This window comes from Entelurus aequoreus, linkage group LG25 (assembly GCF_033978785.1).
Source record: "Entelurus aequoreus isolate RoL-2023_Sb linkage group LG25, RoL_Eaeq_v1.1, whole genome shotgun sequence".
Taxonomy (NCBI): Eukaryota; Metazoa; Chordata; class Actinopteri; order Syngnathiformes; family Syngnathidae; genus Entelurus; species Entelurus aequoreus.
In genome coordinates, this window is record NC_084755.1 from 22341356 (window position 1) to 22363478 (window position 22123).

The 22123-nt window shown below is 38.9% G+C and overlaps 1 protein-coding gene across 15 annotated transcripts in view; it reads right to left on the reverse strand.

The window, feature by feature from the left end:
• Window positions 1-22123, reverse strand: part of cacna1aa (calcium channel, voltage-dependent, P/Q type, alpha 1A subunit, a) — a 212350-nt gene that overhangs the window by 110354 nt on the left and 79873 nt on the right. For all 15 annotated transcript variants that reach the window (XM_062036805.1, XM_062036806.1, XM_062036798.1 and 12 more), the window contains 5 exons: window positions 20537-20886; window positions 20307-20442; window positions 15528-15657; window positions 11011-11070; window positions 10834-10940 (listed from right to left, as the gene is read on the reverse strand). In XM_062036805.1, coding sequence (XP_061892789.1) covers window positions 10834-10940; window positions 11011-11070; window positions 15528-15657; window positions 20307-20442; window positions 20537-20886 — 783 coding nt within the window. The remainder of the gene's footprint in view (window positions 1-10833; window positions 10941-11010; window positions 11071-15527; window positions 15658-20306; window positions 20443-20536; window positions 20887-22123) is intronic.

Below are 22123 nucleotides of genomic sequence, written 5' to 3' on the forward strand. Positions count from 1 at the left end.
GTAGATCACACGCAACATGCCCACTTTTTAATTAGTTTTAATTTATTTTATTTTTTCACAAAAGTTTTTCTTTATTTTATTTCTGCTTGTTTTTATTTTATCAGGGTTTTATCGTATGTTTTTTTTCTTCTGTGATATTGATCCACCCGGGTCTAAAATAAAATGACTACTACTAATAATAGTACACGCTATTTTATAGATCGCACACACTGTTTAGCGTGTGGTATTTGGATCTTAGTAAATCAGGCACTTTGTCGCTCTATTTACACCCCGTTAAATAGCGACACATCTAGTTATGAGTTTTTTGAGATCTAAAAATGAAAGCATGTATTAATCATCTCAGACCCTCCCCCATCTAAAAGCACTCACTGTCAGTTCTGTTTTGTTAGTGAAAAAAAAAAGATAAATAAGAAGCAATACAATATAGTTCATTTGTCGTTTTAAACATATACTGTTTACCGTATTTTTCGGACTATAAGTCGCAGTTTTTCTCATAGTTTGGCCGGGGGTGCGACTTATACTCAGGAGCGACTTATGTGTGAAATTATTAACACATTACCGTAAAATATCAAATGATTTAATTTAGCTCATTCACGTAAGAGACTAGACGTATAAGATTTCTTCGGATTTAGCGATTAGGAGTGACAGATTGTTTGGTAAACGTATAGCATGTTTTATATGTTATAGTTATTTGAATGACTCTTACCATAATATGTTACGTTAACATACCAGGCACGTTCTCAGTTGGTTATTTATGCCTCATATAACGTACACTTATTCAGCCTGTTGTTCACTATTCTTTATTTATTTAAAATTGCCTTTCAAATGTCTATTCTTGGTGTTGGGTTTTATCAAATAAATTTCCCCAAAAAATGCGATTTATACTCCAGTGCGACTTATATATGTTTTTTTCCTTCTTTATTATGCATTTTCGGTGCGACTTATACTCCGGAGCGACTTATACTCCGGAGCGACTAATACTCGGAAAAAAACCTGTACTTTTCGTGTTTTTACACACTTTTTGCAAATATGCTATGGCCAATTATACAAATTAATTCCCACACCAAATATATTGCAATCATTGGGAAACACTGATGTACCCCCCCCCCCATCACCCCCTGTCATCATCAACTAGTTTTACTCTCAAGTTGAGGGGATGGTACCACTGCTTATTTTATTGTGTCTAAGTGTCCGTGCTCTTCCATGGTGAACAATGAAACAAAAAGCACAAACGAGTATGGGTAGATGGAACGATGGATGGAGAAAGGAAGGAGTGTCAAGTGTGCAGAGAAAAGTAGAAAGAGGAAATCCGGACAGGAAAAAAGACAACTTTACCCTCCGCCGCTGTTGGTGGTGGTGGTCCAAACAGAGAGACGAGAGAAATGCGAGAGACATTTAGAAGACGGAAAGAGAGAGACAAAAAGACAAACGGGTGGAAGAAAGAACCAGAATGGGATTTAGGGAGTAAGAAGTATGATACAGAGAAGAAGAAGAAGAAGAGAAACTTGTGTCCACCCTCCTGCGGGCATTATAAACACTTATTCAGCATAATATATCTTCATCACTCTTACTTTAGTCATGACTCTTGGTCATCAGCCCTTTGAGACACTTGTGATTTAGGGCTATATAAATAAACATTGATTGATTGATTGATAACATCCTTTGCCATTATGATATCACACTAAAAGTACTAATTTAGCTATAATGACTACGGTGTTATGTAGCCATTTAAAGGGGACCTATGATTAGCTCTGTTTTTTGCTACAATGTTGGATACTTGTGTTAAACAATGCCAAAGCCCTCCGTTCGCAGGGTTTTGTAGTCTGGCTACGTGGTAACGTCACAGTAAGGTGGACGTACTTATTCGGACATTAAATCAAAATTTCAGTCAGCCTTCAGGCTGTGAGGAAACACAAAAAAGGTAGATATAGTTGTTATATAATTGTGGCATGCACATAACACTGATGCACATTTGAATTGATTGGAAATTGTGCTGGTGTACCTTATGTTGTGACCGGGGGAATCTACATAAAGTTTATGAAGTTTATTTTCAACCATGTCTGAGAAAAGATAATAGCTGTGACGACTTCAGGAAATGTATTTAAACAGTTTACAATTCCAAAAGATACATTATGATACTTATGGAGAGGGTAAGGTGTCGTTTCATTTGCAATCCGAAAACAAACATCTTGCAGACGCACTCAATCTTTGGGTTATAAAAGTGACTGAGGAACAAAATTTACGTAAAATTTACACCAAAACATATTCAATACATATTATCTGGACCACAGGTGTCAAACTCAAGGCCCAGGGGCCAAATCTGGCCCGCCACATCATTTTATGTGGCCCGCGAAAGCCTGGAAATAGTATGCATTAAAAACTTTTCTTAATAAATATATTTGTTATTTCCCTTTTGACAATAAAAGTCATGTACTGCATATCTTTTAAAATTCAACATTATCAAAATCAAAATATTATCATGTATTCCAAAAATATTTTTTGTTAAAATAAAGATAAATACTGTACTTAAATATCTGCTTGACCTTTGATATCAAAACAAAATTATCAATCAAATTGTAGATTGTAAAATTGACAATAGATTTTACGGTTAAATTCCGCCGACTGAGTTTTTTTTAATAGTAAAATCTACTTTGTTACTTTTTTTTTCCATATACAGTAAGGCACTAAAACATTAAAAAAGATTTTACTGTAAAAAAAACAAAAACTGGCAGCTCTGTTGCTTGAATTTTACCGCTAAATACAGTGGTATTGTTTCTCCATAAAAATTTTTTTAAATAAATCTTTTTTTAATGTTTTAGTGTCTTACTGTATATGGAAAAAAAAAACAGTAAAAAAGTAGATTTTATCCATCCAAAATGGATGGATGGATAAAATCTACTTTTTTACTGTTTTTTTTCCATATACAGTAAGACACTAAAACATTAAAAAAGATTTTACTGTAAAAAAAACAAAAACTGGCAGCTCTGTTGCTTGAATTTTACCGCTAAAAACAGTGGTATTGTTTCTCCATAAAAAAAAAAAAAATAAAAAAATAAAAATAAATATTTTTTTTAATGTTTTAGTGTCATACTGTATATGGGAAAAAAAACAGTAAAAAAGTAGATTTTATCCATCCAAAATGGATGGATGGATAAAATCTACTTTTTTACTGTTTTTTTTCCATATACAGTATGACACTAAAACATTAAAAAAAATATTTATTTTTATTTTTTTATTTTATAGATTTTATCCATCCAAAATGGATGGATGGATAAAATCTACTTTTTTACTGTTTTTTTTCCATATACAGTAAGACACTAAAACATTAAAAAATATTTTACTGTATAAAAACAAAAACTGGCTTGAATGTTACCGCTAAAAACAGTGGTATTGTTTCTCCATAAAAAAAATAAAAAAATAAAATAAAAATACATCTTTTTTTAATGTTTTAGTGTCTTACAGTAAAAAAGTAGATTTTATCCATCCATCCATTTTGGATGGATACAATCTACTTTTTTAGTGGTTTTTTTTCCATATACAGTAAGACACTAAAACATTAAAAATATTTTACTGTAAAATAACAAAACTGGCAGCTCTGTTGCTTGAATTTTACCGCTAAAAACAGTGGTATTGTTTCTCTATTCCATTCCATTTATTCAATTTTTTTATATGCTGTATAAAAACACTGCTTTTTCTGTAAAATTCTGGTGACTAAACTGCCAGTTTTTAAAGTAAAATTTAAATTAATTAAATTTTGCAGCGTATGTAAAAAAATATATTGTTAATGTACAAACGTATTACTGTATATATATACATGTATATTCTTATAGTACTCATTGTTAAAATCGGCCTTCTGAGAGCAACCATAACTGTGATGTGGCCCTCCATGAAAACGAGTTTGACACCCCTGATCCAGACCAAAGGAAGTGTTTTTAATGTAGATTCAAATCTGTTACGGCGGGGTCGCATGTTAATGCGCAGATCATTTTCCCAGGATGCAGATGGAACTCCGGAGGCAGAGTGCAGGTAAGACAATGCTTTATTGTCCATAAATCAGTCAGGAATACACCAAAATTCAGGAAAGCGTGCCTAAAGCGTGGAAGCTATGGCGAGCTTAGAACAGGAATCAAAAAGGTAAACAACGTAATTGTTGCGTGAAGCAAACAAGACAGCCAGACTGAGTGTGGCGAAAAGCAGGAATAAATAGCTCTCTGATTAGTGCCCGGGAGCAGGTGAGCGTCCCGAACACTAATCAGAGGCAGGTGAAAATAATCAGCACCCATGGCAACTGGTACACAAACATAGGGGTGCTGAAAACAGACTAAAATAAACTAAAATAAACAAACTAAACAAACTAAAATAAAACATGATCCGGGCAACGGATCATGACTAAATCAATAGGTCCCCTTTAAGTGTGCACTTATTATTAACTGGTTTGTTTGTTGACATTAATAAATTGCTTTAAGCCAAGATGACAGATGCCAAAGAGTGAGCCGAGTTGTTGAAATGGATCAGTGAGCCATATAAAATAGGTAGAAACTAGAAGCATACCGAACCCACCAGTAGTAACACGTGCACGACCTTACAAGAATGCATAGTGATGCTCAATATGTTTATCATTGTGGTTAAAAATATGCTTATTACGAGTTTTAATGAAACATTAATACACGCCAACATAATGCCAACATCAGCAACCATGTAGTGGTCGGGAAAGGATTACGAAAATGTCATGCTAATTAATGAAAGGGTTGAAAGGGAAAGCGCTGAAACGTTTCACTGTTTCTTAAATGTTATTTGGGAACAGAAATAAAGTCTCCCTGTCTGCTGAAGCTTTTCCGGACTAAAAGCTCGGTCCATCTGCAGAAATGCTCCATGCAGCCGGACAATCGGTCTGAGATTCTAGCAGTCCTCAGACAGACTAATTGGATTTTAAAGGAGTGATAAACATCTCCAATGAGGCTGCTGAGCCTTTCTGGAGTGCTGTTTGATTTCAATCAATTGAGTTAAGACACTTTGAGGATGTGCATGAGACTGCAACGCTTGTCATGGTGAAGCAGACTTCATTTGGTCTGTAGGATGGACCGCAGAAACCTAAATGTGTGTAAATGTAGTCAGTAAGCATAAAAAAAAAATCCCTTATTCATAAAAGGTATTTTGCCACACTACTAACATACAAATGTATCAATTTACCCATGTTAAAGTCTCGTGAGGATACAAACAGGTGAAAACATCCATACCCGCATTACATGAATATTGTATGAGAAACACTATGTGGCAGGAGGTAACACGTTTATGGACATAAGAAAAACACATTTAGATTAAGGTGGAATAATAATAAGAGTATAGTGAGGAAGATAACAATAACAATCTTACAAATGAGGCTGCACAACTGGAACACTTGGGAACGCCGTGTTACCTTTATGTTTTCTTTATGGGAGAAGTTATGAGGGCAAGCAATTTTTCATCTTCGAGGCGGCCTGGAATCTATTAACTATATGTGTTGAACTAGAAAACGAAGAAGCAGGTGCTTTGATCGTTTGCCTAGATACATTTTTTGTTTTTCTCAAAGCACATGATACATCCTGTATCTAAGTTACGTTCTTATTGATTTGAATTGTAGGAAAATACGTTGGTTTATTTTATCCAACAGCATTAGGGGGAGAATTATCATTTACAGTCGTGGTCAAAAGTTTACATACACTTGTGAAGGACATAATGTCATGGCTGTCTTGAGATTCCAATCATTTCTACAACTCTTATGTTTTTGTGATAGAGTCATTGGAGCACATACTTGTCTATCACAGAAAACATTCATGAAGTTTGGTTCTTTTATGAATTTATTATGGGTCTACTGGAAATGTAACCAAATCTGCTGGGTCAAAAGTATACATACAGCAACATACATTTTCAATTTCGGTGATGTAGAACAGTTACAATCAAATCCAATTAGCTTCATGGCATGGCCTCTTAACTTCATGTGAGTGATTACAATTGACGACACTTGTTGACTTCTCTGAGCCCATTTAAATAGGGCTCATGTGATGCAGTCATGAGACTCGGTTACAAACGCGACAATGGGAAAGTCAAAAGAACTCAGCACAGATCTGAAAAAAAGAATCATTGACTTGAACAAGTCAGGAAAGTCACTTGGAGCCATTTCAAAGCAGCTTAAGGTCCAAAGAGCAACTGTGTAGACACTTGTTTCTAACTATAAAGTGCATGGCACAGTTGTGTCACTGCCACGATCAGGAAGAAAACGCAATCTATCACCTGCTGCTGAGAGAAAATTGGTCAGAATGATCAAGAGTCAACCGAGAACCACCAAAAAGCAGGTCTGCAATGTATTGGAAACTGCAAGAACACAGGTGTCAGTGTCCACAGTCAAGCATGTTTTGCATCGCCATGGACTGAGAGGCTACTGTGCAAGAAGGAAGCCTTTGCTCCAGAAGCGACACCTTAAGGCTCGTCTAAAGTTTGTTGCTGATCACATGGACAAAAATAAGACCTTCTGAAGGAAAGTTCTGTTGTCAAATGAAACGAAAATTGCGCTGTTTGGCCACAATACGCAGCAATAGGTTTGGAGGAGAAAAGGTGAGGCCTTTATTTCCAGAAACACCATTCCTACCGTCAAGCATGGTGGTGGTAGTAATATGCTCTGGGCCTGTTTTGCTGCCAGTGGAACTGGTGCTTTACAGAGAGTAAATGGGACAACGAAAAAGGAGGATTACCTCCAAATTCTTCAGGACAACCTAAAATCAACAGCCCGGAGGTTGGGTCTTGGGCGCAGTTGGGTGTTCCAACAGGACAATGACCCCAAACACACGTCAAAAGTGGTAAAGGAATGGCTAAATCAGGCTAGAATTAAGGCTTTAGAATGGCCTTCCCAAAGTCCTGACTTAAACCCCATTGAGAACATGTGGACAATGCTGAAGAAACAAGTCCAAGTCAGAAAACCAACACATTTAGCTGAACTGCACTAATTTTGTCAAGAGGAGTGGTCAAAAATTCTTGCCAGAAGCTTTTGGATGGCTACCAAAAGCGCCTTATTGCAGTGAAACTTGCCAAGGGACATGTAACCAATTATTAACATTGCTGTATGTATACTTTTGACCCAGCAGATTTGGTCACACTTTCAGTAGACTCATAATACATTCATAAAAGAACCAAACTTCATGAATGTTTTTTGTGACAAACAAGTATGTGCTCCAATCACTCTATCACAAAAAAATAAGAGTTGTAGAAATGATTGAAAACTCAAGACAGCCATGACATTATGTTCTTTACAAGTGTATGTAAACTTTTAAACACGACAGTATGTGGTAATATATCTTAATTTTGTCAAAAACACAATATGAATGTGATTAAGGGATGTGATTTACATTGTACATTTTTTGGGATGTTTTCTGTTGATAGACCCCGCAAAGACAAGTTGCTGCTAACAGGGATCCATTTTAATCAATTAACAGCCAAAAATAGGTGATGTTTTTGTAATATCCACCTATCATCTTGGCATTGACTCAACCAAACAATGAAGCTAATTCATGAATATGAAGAACATTTTAACTGGAGTTGACATCTTTTTATTGTTACTTTTGAATATTGACCTGTGTAACATCTGCCTGTACTCCCAATAGGTCTAGACCAGGGCTATTTAAAGTACCAGTAGAGTGAAACAACAAGTTGACTTTATATGTTCATTTGTGTTTCATTGTATCCATTAAACCATATCCAATTGTATTTACAATCCGCAAAGTATGTGAAAATACCGTCTAAAATGCCACTTCAATCGGCCATTTTGAATATTCCGCTCCGTATATTTAACGCTTTTGCACTCTGACCATATTATCAGATCAGTCATACTGGAAATATGCAAAAATTGGAGAGAGATATGCTGTTTATCAATCACAATCTTAATGCAACACAAGAACACATATGCATGGCTTTTTTATGTATTTGAAATTGTAAATAAATAGCTAACGATTGAGTCAACAGATTGCTTTTGCGCACATGTCGTGACCAGAAAATTAACCAAATATGAGTGATATTGTTATTATAAGCGCAAACGCAGGCAGGTTATTTTAGCGGCGCATTGATAACCGTGAGACACTAAACTGGCGGTTGCTTCTGCTCCCTCTCAAACTTTCTAAAAGTAAATTCTAGATTATAATTCATGCATCACTCTCCTGGTAATAGATAAAAGTGGCAATAGACCGAGAGGCTGGTCGACTTTGACATCCCAGAGATGGCAAAAAAACCACAAAAAGACGCTAGTTGCGGCAACAATTTTACCCTTCGTGAGGATTGCGATTGAATCTTCATCTAAACGAAATTATGTGAGTGCCCCGTGAGAGTGGAAATAATACAGTTAGTGTTTGTTTTATTTTGGTTTATTATGGTTAGTATGTATGCTTAGCACCGAGCAATGCTCCTGATGCTACAGTGTTACAATAAATCTGCATTCGTTTAGCACTCGGCTTTTAAACTTATTACTCATCCTCTTTGTGTTTGGGCTCCAAAATATACGGATCTGGATCATAGGTTTTCCTAAAGTAATTGTTGTTGGCTCTCACAAAGTCTGCTTGATTAGCATTGTTGTTGATGGGGAAGGGATCTGTGGTTAATAACACTATGTGACCGGCTTCCTCATTAACTCCCAAAATGTCTCAAGAATCTCCTAAAGAGTGATACTATTTTGATCATATCTATTTATTTGCAAAGTTTGGAAGTCTGTTGGTGTCATAAATCAGAGATATATGATAATAGCTTCAATATAGAGGCAACTTGTTTTTCCACTCTACTAGTACTTAAACTGGCGGCCCGATAATGACACCATACCGGCACCAAAGTTCAGTTTAAATCTTAGGAAGGAAACCGTTTTGCAGCAGTTTCCGAAAACACTACTGTAGTGTTAAATGGTAAATGCGTTATACTTGTACAGCGCTTTTGTACCTTCAAGGTACTTAGAGCACCTTGACACTATTTCCACATTCACTCATTCACACACTGATGGCGGGAGCTGCAATGCAAGGCCCTAACCAGGACTCATCAGGAGCAAGGGTGGAGTGTCTTGCTCAAGGACACAACGAACGTGACGAGGTTGGTAGAAGCTGGGGATCGAACCAGGAACGGCCACTCTCCCAACCGCGCCACGCCGTCCCCATTGTCCCGATACCAATATTTTGGTACCGGTACCAAAATTATTGTGATACTTTTCGGTACTTTTCTAAATAAAGGGGACCACAAAAAATTGCATTATTGGCTTTATTTTAACAAAAAATCTTAGGGTACATTAAACATATGTTTCTTATTGCAAGTTTGTCCTTAAATAAAATAGTGAATATACAGACAACTTTTATGTTATTAGTAAGTAAGCAAAGAAAGGCTCCTAATTAGTCTGCTGACTGCAGTAACAGTAACAAATTGTGTCATTTTCCATTCTATTATTTTTTCAAAATTATTAAGCGGTAGAAATTGAATTATTAATCTACTTGTTCATTTCTGTTAATATCTGCTGATTTTCTCTTTTAACATGTTCTATCTACACTTCTGTTCAAATGTAATAATCACTTATTCTTCTGTTGTTTGATACTTTACATTAGTTTTGGATGAAAACAAAAATTTGGGTATCAATCCTATACCAAGTAGTTACAGGATCATACATTGGTCATATTCAAAGTCCTCATGTGTCCAGGGACATATTTCCTGAGTTTATAAACATAATATACATTTAAAAAAACCGAAAGAAGATGTTGTGATGCCAAAAAATATTGAAGTAATCATAGTAGTATTGACTAGATACAGTACGTTCCTGTACTTGGTATCATTACAGTGGATGTCAGGTGTAGATCCACCAATGGCGTTTGTTTACATTTTGACGCCGGTGAGCTACGGTGTGTAGTGAAGCATGTTTAGCTATTCCTCGTCCTGCAGGGATGATACTTGTAAGAAACTTACTTTGTTTGTCGCCATGGAGGCGAGAATTAGTGATTTAGAAGTAGCTAAAACACTGCAGACTGCGGATGGACTTTAGCCGCTAGCACCTGAGGGCGTTTCAGTGTTATAACTACACCTTTATCTTTAGTTTTTTAAGCCAAAATGTGTCCGTTCTCCCTTTTGGTTCTCCCTTTTGGGTGGCGGACCGGTACTTTTCAGAGGCGGTATAGTACCGAATATGATTCATTAGTATCGCGGCACTATACTAATACCGGTATACCGTACAACTCTACACTACAGTGCTCCTGATGTATAGAGGAACTTGGACCACCGTAAAAACATTGCCAGATCCTTACATTGACATTTTAACATTGATAGCAAACATAGAACACTGGAGTCAAAACTTGTGTTTTACATAACTGATTAGTTTCTCAAGCTACCCTTTAAGTCCCATCCTTTTTGGCAGTTGCACATGTTTAAGAAATTAGGAAATTGCTGCAAAAATGTTTGTCTCACACATTTTGAACTGAAGTTGGGGACCGGTACGGTGTCATTATTGGCCTGGATTTGGCCCTGGGCTGCCAGTTGATAGATTTGGGTAAAAGGTAAGAAAGGATGGTCCTCAACCTCTCATAGAACAAATACATGGCAAAGAGGCAAGGGAAACTTTTAGAAAATAGAAATAACAGGAGGGGGAGTTAAAGAAGTGGAGAGAGCGAGTATTGGGTTTAATGGAGAAGGATATAAATCTTGAGTGTTAGAATGAATAAAATCCAGAGAGAGACGGGGACAAACGACATCTTAAAATAGCGACTATGGGTGAAAAGAGAGGATTAGAGCGGTTGTAACAAAAAGAACCAGTGTGAGTCAAGAGAACAGGCAGGTGGGAGGAAGACTTACGTGAAGGCGAAGGCCACCAGAGCGCCACTAACCACAATAAAGTCAAGGATGTTCCACAAGTCTCGGAAATAAGAACCCTGGTGCAAAACTAAGCCCAGATCCACCATCTACAAGAGGAGTACAAGACTTATGGCTTCGCTGTGCAAGAAAAAAAATGTGGTGAGCAGATAATTTTACCTTTACAAGCATCTCAAATGTGAACACTCCTGTGAAGACGTAGTCAAAATAACGCAGGACCTGCACAGAGAAGCAGACATATTAGATAATATCAATCAATCAATCAATGTTTATTTATATAGCCCTAAATCACAAGTGTTTCAAAGGGCTGCACAAGCCACAACGACATCCTCGATACAGAGCCCACATACATAATAACATAATAACAATAATAATAATAATACATAATACATAATAACATAATAACATACTCAACTTTGCTTTTCTCCTTTAAAGAGGCAACAAATGGCTGAAGATTCAAGCAATTGGATGACAGCATGGACTTTAGTTCATCTAGTACATGGGTCTCAAACTCTGGCCCGCGGGCCAAAATTGACACTAGAGCTGGCCCGTCGATTTTATACAGCGGTGGTGCCGCGGTAACACCGCATTCACCGCTGATTCTCATACTTGTCAACCCTCCCGGGAGACTCCCAAATTTCAGTGCCCCTCCCGAAAATCGCCACGTCCCTTTTCATCCAGTCCAACGGCACGTTGTTAGAATGGATGAAAAGCGGACGTGACGACAGCTCGTAGAGGACGTTAAAGGCAGTGCCTTTAAGGCATGCCTCCAAGACTGTGGACCACGAGATATAATGACTGATGAACACCTTTGTTCGATAATGAAGGTTGCCTCAGCTCAAAGCCTGAGCCCCGACATTAATGAACAAGCATCCAAGAAAAGATGGCAGGTATCTGGCTTGGGCACATCACATTAGATCAGTGTGTTGCAAACTGAGCAGTTTAAAGTCCTGAATGGTTGGTTTATTCATTGTTATTTTATTTTCAAATTTATTAGCCTGTGGAAATAGTTAAAGTTGATATTTACCTCAGAAGGCTGCAAATAGAAAAGAGGCATTACATTTTTATTTAAATTGTATTTGATATGCCATTGATATTTTTTAATCATTATTAATATTATTAGAAACTCGATTTTGCATGTCACTATAAAGTTATATAAGCCTTGCTTGTTCAATATTCAATGCAAAACTTGTTTGGGTCCCTATTAAAAGGTTAATTTGTTCAACCTTGGCCCACGGCTTTGTTCAGTTTTAAATACTGTATTTGAGTTTGACACCCCTGATCTAGTAGATACATGGCGGAATCACTCAGTTGTCCCCATATAACTCATTTTGGAAAAGAAATGTGATGTTGCTCCTTTTTTTTTGATGGACTTCGAGTGGTGCATTAAATCATGCTGAGAGTGATAGTTTGTCCCTTCTATGACGCTAAACATGATTAATGCCTTCTGACAGTGTGACTTAAAATGTGTTTGTCAATCCAGTTATTTTATTTATTATACTCATTTCAATCCCTGAGATAAACGGATTGTTGCCATTGTTGCCAAGGCAGAATGAATATATGTGTACACAATGAAATGTCATGTGAGTATATTCCATGTACTGTACTGTCAGGGCCTGATCTACAGTACTAAGATCCAAATACTACCGTATTTTTCGGACTATAAGTCACAGTTTTTTTCATAGTTTGGCCGGGGGTGCGACTTATACTCAGGAGCGACTTATGTGTGAAATTATTAACACATTACCGTAAAATATCAAATAATATTATTTAGCTCATTCACGTAAGAGACTAGACGTATAAGATTTCATGGGATTTAGCGATTAGGAGTGACATATTGTTGGGTAAACGTATAGCATGTTCCATATGTTATAGTTATTTGAATGACTCTTACCATAATATGTTACGTTAACATACCAGGCACGTTCTCAGTTGGTTATTTATGCCTCATATAACGTACACTTATTCAGCCTGTTGTTCACTATTCTTTATTTATTTAAAATTGCCTTTCAAATGTCTATTCTTGGTGTTGGGTTTTATCAAATACATTTCCCCCAAAAATGCGACTTATATATGTTTTTTCCCTTCTTTATTATGCATTTTCGGCCGGTGCGACTTATACTCCGGAGCGACTTATAGTCCGAAAAATACGGTACGTGCTAAACAGCGTGTGAAAATTATAAACTTGCACGTACTATTAGGGTTCGTGTTCCGGGGGATCTACTAGGACTGCATGCACAATTGATAACAAGTGCAAAAGTGGGGACGGCTTTCATATTTAAATGAAGACGATCGGCTGTGCCCAAGGAAACACTCATTTCCCTCCACATTCATGACATCATTTGACCCAACGTTTCAACCTGTGCTGGTTTGTGTAATATGCAGCATACGTCACATTTTTTGGTTGATATATTGTAGAGGAGTGAACATAGCCAATTGTAGGAAGCCATGAACCGCCGGTGTCGTGATGCTTGGTCTGGAATGATCCAGAAATGGATGCAAGAATGCATGAAAATGTATGTTGCAAGAAGTTTTTTCATTTGGGAGACATATTAATCATTTTCAAAACCTGACGCCAAAAAAAAAATTATTATAAAATTATATTGCTGAATAGACGATATGTTTATTTTTTTTTTTATCTATGACAGTCCAAATATGTTAACACACACACATAGAATGCAGGATTAGCTGTTCTTTTTCTGTCTTTGCACTGTGATCGCCTCCTTTCTCACAGACATTTGTGCGTAACAGTGCTAGTTTGCGCGCATATTTCAATAGTGCTAAATAGAGATGCAAAACAGTGGCTGCAGAACAGGTGCTAGTCTTGATAAATCACATTGAGAGCTATAATAATCAGCATATATCCTGCAAATACATTAAACAGACACGCTACCTGCATTGCATGCTCTATTTTGCTTATTTAGGAGGTACAATGCTCTGTGCACGAGCTTAGTAGATCAGCTTTGCGTGTGCTATCAAGTTTGCACATGTTTTAATTAGGGTTGTACAGTATACCGGTATTAGTATAGTACCGCGATACTAGTGAATCATATTCGGTACACTTATTTACGAGCAGAGGGGCATGTTCGGCAGCGCACAGTCACAGAGTACTTACAAGCAGACACAGTGTGTAGACAGAAAACAGAAAACGGACACAGTTTGGCCTGAAAACTAACGATAAAGGTGAAGTTATAACACTGAAACACCCACAGGAAGAGGTGCATTAAGACATGGATAGCTAGCTCGTGGCTAAAGTCCATCCGCAGTCTGCAGTGTTTTAGCTACTTCTAAATCACTAATCCTCACCTACGTGGCGACAAATAAAGTAAGTATCATCCCTGCAGGACGTGGAATAGCTAAACATGTTACACTACACACCGTTGCTCACCGGTGTCAAAATGCAAACAAACGCCATTGGTGGATCAACACCTTACATCCACTGTATCGATAACAAGTAAAGGAGCGTATCTAGTCGATACTACTATGATTATGTTGATTTTTTTGGGCATCAAAACACCTTTTTTTGTTTTAAAAAAATGTATATTATGTTTATAAACTCAGGAAATATGTCCCTGGACACATGAGGACTTTGACTATGACCAATGCATGATCCTGTAACGACTTGGTATCGGATTGATACCCAAATTTGTGGTATCATCCAAAACTAATGTTACGTATCAAACAACAGAAGAATACGTGATTATTACATTCGAACAGAAGTGTAGGTAGTGTTAAAAGAGAAAATAAGCCGATATTAACAGTACATGAACAAGTAGAATAATAATTCATTTTCTACCACTTGTCCTTAATAATTTTGACAAAATAACAGAATGGAAAATGAGCCTTTGTTTGCTTACTTACTACTAAAAGACAAATTGTCTAGTGAGTTGACTACAAATTTGCAATAAGAAACATATGTTTAATGTACCGTATGATTTTTTGTTCAAATAAAGCCAATAATGCAAATTTTTTTGTGGTCCCCTTTATTTAGAAAAGTATCGAAAAGTACCGAAACACATTTTGGTACCGGTACCAAAATATTGGTATCGGGACAACACTAATTTTAATACACGCAAACCCTTAGTAGATCAGGCCCTGAATGCTGAAATTATAGTTGGTGTGGTTCTTTATCTAAGATGCAATTGGAAACAGCTGATAATTGATGAGATGTTGTTGTCGAGTATATAAACTGTATATAAATTGCAGTAATGATTGTTGAGGGGAGTAAGTCAAATAGAAACATAAGAAGATGTCTTTAATCTTAATTTTGTTATGCAAACACAAAAGTCCACTACAGTGGATACTGGATCTGAGGTGGATATTTGGCAACGCGGCAGCAATAGAACCAATGTTGGAATACCGTTAAGGAGCAAAGTGCTCAGTCATCATAAATACTGGTGATAAATACAGGTGAAAGAATGCACAGCAGAGTTTTACACCGACCGCAAAGTAGAGCTAACATTTCAAAGTGCATGAAAAGACAATCAGCTTCAAATGCAGCTGCTGCTATCTTGTAGAGTTAATAAAACAGCTACATTAGGAGGTTGTCCACAGCAGTTATTTGCTTGTAGACAAAAGACCACGCAACAGACCCATGCTTGCATGCTTGCATGCCATAAATCAGAACAAAAACAGATACGATTCCATATTTTAGCTAGGACTAAATGACTTCTTACATTGTTCCGCGTGGAATCAGGCCAGACTGGGTCTTCAGCAGCGAGGGCGATACTGCTCATGGCGATGACCAGCAGGATGCACATCTCAAAGTAGCGCAAAGTGCAGACGTAGTGACAGGCCCGGCGAAACCTTTAACGCAGACAAAGTCATTCTTTTCATTGTCGTGCATATCATCAGATCTGCTTTGGAAGAATACATAATAGCTTTAAGCTGTTGTATTAGAGCAGAGCCACTTTCCTTGTGAGATTCCAATCTAAATCCAAAGATCAAACAAAAGCTAAGTAGGCTTGTTCCTCTAAAGCACCGTTTCCACCAAGATGTAGAGTCAGTTCAACTTGTCGTGGCACAGAAAACCTTAATCTGGCTTGCCCTTCGTTCACAGTGTGTGTAAAGGGTAGTGATACGACAAAGCAGTGCAACACACTGATGATTTCAAGAACACAGCACAGTAACCATTTGGTGTCCTTCATTATGCTTTGCAGCCGTAGCTCAGCAGTGAATAGGGATCAGTGCCAAATTTGGTACTCTTTTATAGGGTTCGACTAAATCCAGTTGGTACAACTGGGTATCGATTCATTTGAAATCAAACGGTACCATATTTTGATACCTTCGTTGCCCGTGACGCCCGGTTGCAGCCTATTTTTGGGCATCACAACACTTTTTTTCGTTTAAAAAAAATGTATATTATGTTAATAAACTGAGGAAATATGTTCCTGGACACATGAGGACTTTGAATATGACCAATGTATGATCCTTTAACGACTTGGTATCGGATTGATACCCAAATTTGTGGTATCATCCAAAACTAATGTAAAGTATCAAACAACAGTATAATACGTGATTATTACATTTTAACAGAAGTGTAGATAGAACATGTTAAAAGACAAAATAAGCAGATATTAACAGTAAATGAACAAGTCGATTAATAATTCATTTTCTACCACTTGTCCTTAATAACAGACCCAAGTGGCGGGGAAACAAGCAGTCAAGACACAGCCAAACTGCTTCTAGGAAATGTCGCGTTTTTCCATGCCAACAAAGCAAGTATGCCTGATAGAAAACACTTGAATGTAAAGTAAGGCGCCACGTTTCTAAAATGTGCTAGCTTGATGCTAATTTACATTGGCTTTGGCATCCCATCCATCCATTTTCTACTGCTTATTCCCTTCGGGGTCGCGGGGGGCGCTGGAGCCTATCTCAGCTACAATCGGGCGGAAGGCGGGGTACACCCTGGACAAGTTGCCACCTCATCGCAGGGCCAACACAGATAGACAGACAACATTCACACTCACATTCACACACTAGGGCCAATTTAGTGTTGCCAATCAACCTATCCCCAGGTGCATGTCTTTGGAGGTGGGAGGAAGCCGGAGTACCCGGAGGGAACCCGCATATACATGCTATTGATTAGCATGGGAAATTGTACATGACAGTCTCAACCACTCTAAATTTGATAATGAAAATTACAACTGTGCTGTACGTTAAAATCAAACAGCGGGCATGTTTACAGTACAAACACTTTGCAGGATGCAACATAAGACTAGACGGGCACATTCAGTTTCATGGCAAAGATCCCTTCCTGCCGAGGCAACATAACATAGTCTATACACTATTTCCACCTAGCATCTTGGAATTGCAATCGCATGTAAAGTCTACAATATAATACTTGCAAGTGAAACTCAGAAATGTAAGAAAACAAGACACAACAACTAGACAGCACAGTTAACATAATCAACTCATTGTTAAAAGTTAAATAAAAAAAAAAATGATTTGATAAATTAACTAGATGAGGCAATTCCTGAAGGAATTGCGTGTGAATGCGCCATTGCTGAAGTTAAACTGAAATACTGACAGAATGTAGTATAAATATAAGAATAGTTTGAATGTTGGAATGGTTTGAATGTTGAGGAGTTTGAATTTCCAGGAAAACCGGAATTTGGTTTGGAACTTGGGAAAGTGTTAGTTTGAATGTCCAGGATGAGTTGATAGAATGGTTTGAATAGGTTGAAAAATGTGGGAAATTGTGCAACTTGGAAAAATGTCCCATTCATTTAAATGGGAACTTCCTGGAAATTTTGGAATTTTGGGAGAAGTGTGATTTTTTGGAAAATGATTAGGAGAATGAATGTCCTGAATGAGCTGAATTGGTTGGTGGTAGAATTTTTTTAATCGGTCAAGAAATGTGCTGACCTCGACTGCGGATGTTGTGGATCGGTGGAGGGAATACTTCGAAGACCTCCTCAATCCCACCAACACGTCTTCCTATGAGGAAGCAGTGCCTGGGGAATCTGTGGTGGGCTCTCCCATTTCTGGGGCTGAGGTTGCTGAGGTAGTTAAAAAGCTCCTCGGTGGCAAGGCCCCGGGGTTGGATGAGATCCGCCCGGAGTTCCTTAAGGCTCTGGATGCTGTGGGGATGTCTTGGTTGACACGACTCTGCAGCATCGCGTGGACATTGGGGGCGGTACCTCTGGATTGGCAGACCGGGGTGGTTCCTCTCTTTAAGAAGGGGAACCGGAGGGTGTGTTCCAACTATCGTGGGATCACACTCCTCAGCCTTCCCGGTAAGGTATATTCAGGTGTACTGGAGAGGAGGATACGCCGGATAGTCGAATCTCGGATTCAGGAGGAACAGTGTGGTTTTCGTACTGGTCGTTGTACTGTGGACCAGCTCTATACTCTCGGCAGGGTCCTTGAGGGTGCATGGGAGTTTGCCCAACCAGTCTACATGTGCTTTGTGGACTTGGAGAAGGCATTCGACCGTGTCCCTCGGGAAGTCCTGTGGAGAGTGCTCAGAGAGTATGGGGTATCAGACTGTCTGATTGTGGCGGTCCGCTCCCTGTACAATCAGTGTCAGAGCTTGGTCCGCATTGCCGGCTGTAAGTCGGACACGTTTCCAGTGAGGGTTGGACTCCGCCAAGGCTGCCCTTTGTCACCGATTCTGTTCATAACTTTTATGGACAGAATTTCTAAGTGCAGTCAAGGCGTTGCGGGGATCCGGTTTGGTGGCTGCAGGATTAGGTCTCTGCTTTTTGCAGATGATGTGGTCATGATGGCTTCATCTGGCCAGGATCTTCAGCTCTCACTGGATTGGTTCGCAGCCGAGTGTGAAGCGACTGGGATGAGAATCAGCACCTCCAAGTCCGAGTCCATGGTTCTCGCCCGGAAAAGGGTGGAATGCCATCTCCGGGTTGGGGAGGAGACCCTGCCCCAAGTGGAGGAGTTCAAGTACCTAGGAGTCTTGTTCACGAGTGAGGGAAGAGTGGATCGTGAGATCGACAGGCGGATCGGTGCGGCGTCTTCAGTAATGTGGACGCTGTATCGATCCGTTGTGGTGAAGAAGGAGCTGAGCCGGAAGGCAAAGCTCTCAATTTACCGGTCGATCCACGTTCCCATCCTCACCTATGGTCATGAGCTTTGGGTTATGACCGAAAGGACAAGATCACGGGTACAAGCGGCCGAAATGAGTTTCCTCCGCCGGGTAGCGGGGCTCTCCCTTAAAAATCAATCAATTAATCAATCAATGTTTATTTATATAGCCCTAAATCACAAGTGTCTCAAAGGGCTGTACAAGCCACAACGACATCCTCGGTACAGAGCCCACATACGGGCAAGGAAAACTCACCCCAGTGGGACGTCAATGTGAATGACTATGAGAAACCTTGGAGAGGACCGCATATGTGGGTAACCCCCCCCCCCCCCCCCCCCTCTAGGGGAGACCGAAAGCAATGAATGTCGAGTGGGTCTGACATAATATTGTGAAAGTCCAACACATCAGCGAAAGTCCAGTCCATAGTGGGGCCAGCAGGATAGGGTGAGAAGCTCTGTCATCCAGGGGGAGCTCAAAGTAAAGCCGCTGCTCCTCCACATCGAGAGGAGCCAGACGAGGTGGTTCGGGCATCTGGTCAGGATGCCACCCGAACGCCTCCCTAGGGAGGTGTTTAGGGCACGTCCAACCGGTAAGAGGCCACGGGGAAGACCCAGGACATGTTGGGAAGACTATGTCTCCCGGCTGGCCTGGGAACGCCTCGGGATCCCCCGGGAAGAGCTGGACGAAGTGGCTGGGGAATTATTATTAATAAATTATAGTTTGAATGTCCAAGATGAGTGGAATATGTTGAAGGTAGAATGGTTTGAATCGGTTGAAAAATGTGGAAATGGTGGAAGTTTGAAAAAAATGGCCAATTCATTTGGAATGGGAAAAATGTCCCGGAAAACCTGGAATTCTGGGAAATCTGGGAATTTTTGGAAATTTGTCAAGGGAAAGCCCGCAATTCCCGAATTGGCTGAACAGTTTGAAGTTGGAACGGTTTGAATCGGGTGAAAAATATGGAAGGTAGAACGCGCCAAAATCTGGAGAAGAAGAAGAAGCAGGCCCATAATAAATTGATGAATTTTGGTATAGTGTAATGCTTTGGAGCATTCACACAATCAACATTTGAACACACACACAAAGGTACTGAAAACTGGTACCATTATCGATTCCCAGGCACCAGGCTTTGGTACAATATCGGTTCAAATGTGAAAGGTACCCATCCCTAGTAGTGGTAGTCTGGTGTTTTATTTGTAAGCATTAAGTATTAATTTAAGCCACTTTAAATATTCATTGAAGTGTATTGGGTGATGTGTGTGTGTTGCGGTATTTGGATTTTTATGCAATGTGGTTTTAATCACATGGCACATATTATACAAAATAATTGGCACCTGGAGCAGTCCTGCCCTTATCCAAAGTATGATCAAACATATTTTCCTTTTTACCCTAATTTGGGTGTCGTACTTACGGGTTAGTGGTGGACAGGATGAACATGGAGGTGAAGGGAGGCATGGGCCTGGGCCCTCCCTCACCTCCCTTGGCGTCATCATCATCATCTTTGTCTTCCTTCGCTGGCAATGGCTCTGTGTTGGCATTTTTATTGACTGGGTTATATATAAAAAAGAACACAAGAATATTATTTAACAGTTAATTAAGATTAGAGAATGAGATGTGTCATTTATGGTTTTGTGTCCTTACCCTGCAGGATGGCATTGGTGGAGGGAAAAATTGGCATATCTAGAGCAGTGTAGTCAGGGTGTGGTTGCCTAACGACGCTGTTGGCACGATGATGGCCGATGTTCCCGTAGCTATCTAATCTGACTAAACTCCCTCGAGTGCTACTGTTAGAAAGTTGGAAGGCAGAACCAAAACCAGCGATGGCGGCGTGGTTGGCGACTGGATTAAGGGCACGCTCGCTGGGAGGGGTGGAGACAGAAACCAGTTTGGTATTCATGAGGTTGTCCATATCTTCACTGTCCTGCCCGTCTTGCCGAGACAGTCTCTTTTGGATGGGTCGTGTGGTGGAGAGGTTTGGGACGCTACCATCCCTGAAAGAGAGAGAAATTTGCAGGGTTCATGTGAACTCAGAGTGTTTGTGTTGAAAAATACTGCAAATAAAGAGACGGATTTAATAAAGGTGTGCGTGTATATGACCGTGCAAACTTGACAGCACATGCAAAACTGATTTATTAAGCTAGTGTGCAGAGGATTGTGTCTCTTAAAGGAGCAAAATAGATCCATTTAGTGTGTCTGTCTTTAGGCAAATGCAGAATACACTATATTGCCAAAAATATTTGGCCACCCATCTAAATGATCAAAATCAGGTGTCCTAAAATCGAGCACCTAGGCATGGAGACACCGAGAGTAACACGCGGTAGAAAACGGATTAGAAAGGACAGATTAAAAAAAATAATAATTAAAAAGAAATATGTATATATATATATATATATATATATATATATATATATATATATATATATATATATATATATATATATATATATATACACTACCGTTCAAAAGTTTGGGGTCACCCAAACAATTTTGTGTAATAGCCTTCATTTCTAAGAACAAGAATAGACTGTCGAGTTTCAGATGAAAGTTCTCTTTTTCTGGCCATTTTGAGCGTTTAATTGACCCCACAAATGTGATGCTCCAGAAACTCAATCTGCTCAAAGGAAGGTCAGTTTTGTAGCTTCTGTAACGAGCTAAACTGTTTTCAGATGTGTGAACATGATTGCACAAGGGTTTTCTAATCATCAATTAGCCTTCTGAGCCAATGAGCAAACACATTGTACCATTAGAACACTGGAGTGATAGTTGCTGGAAATGGGCCTCTATACACCTATGTAGATATTGCACCAAAAACCAGACATTTGCAGCTAGAATAGTCATTTACCACATTAGCAATGTATAGAGTGTATTTCTTTAAAGTTAAGACTAGTTTAAAGTTATCTTCATTGAAAAGTACAGTGCTTTTCCTTAAAAAATAAGGACATTTCAATGTGACCCCAAACTTTTGAACGGTAGTGCATATATATATATATATATATTTATATATATATATATATATATATATATACAAATATTATTTTTTTAAACTTGGGACTTCCCGTGGGCCTGATTTTGGACGCTGGCGGGCCTGATCCGGCCTGCGGGCCGTAGTTTAGGGACCCCTGATCTAAACTTTACCGCTGCCGGTATTTTTGTCTATATTTTTACTGTTATATTTTCAGAATGTTTTTGTTCTATTTTTGGCCAAAGTAAGACAAAGAAAGCAATCTG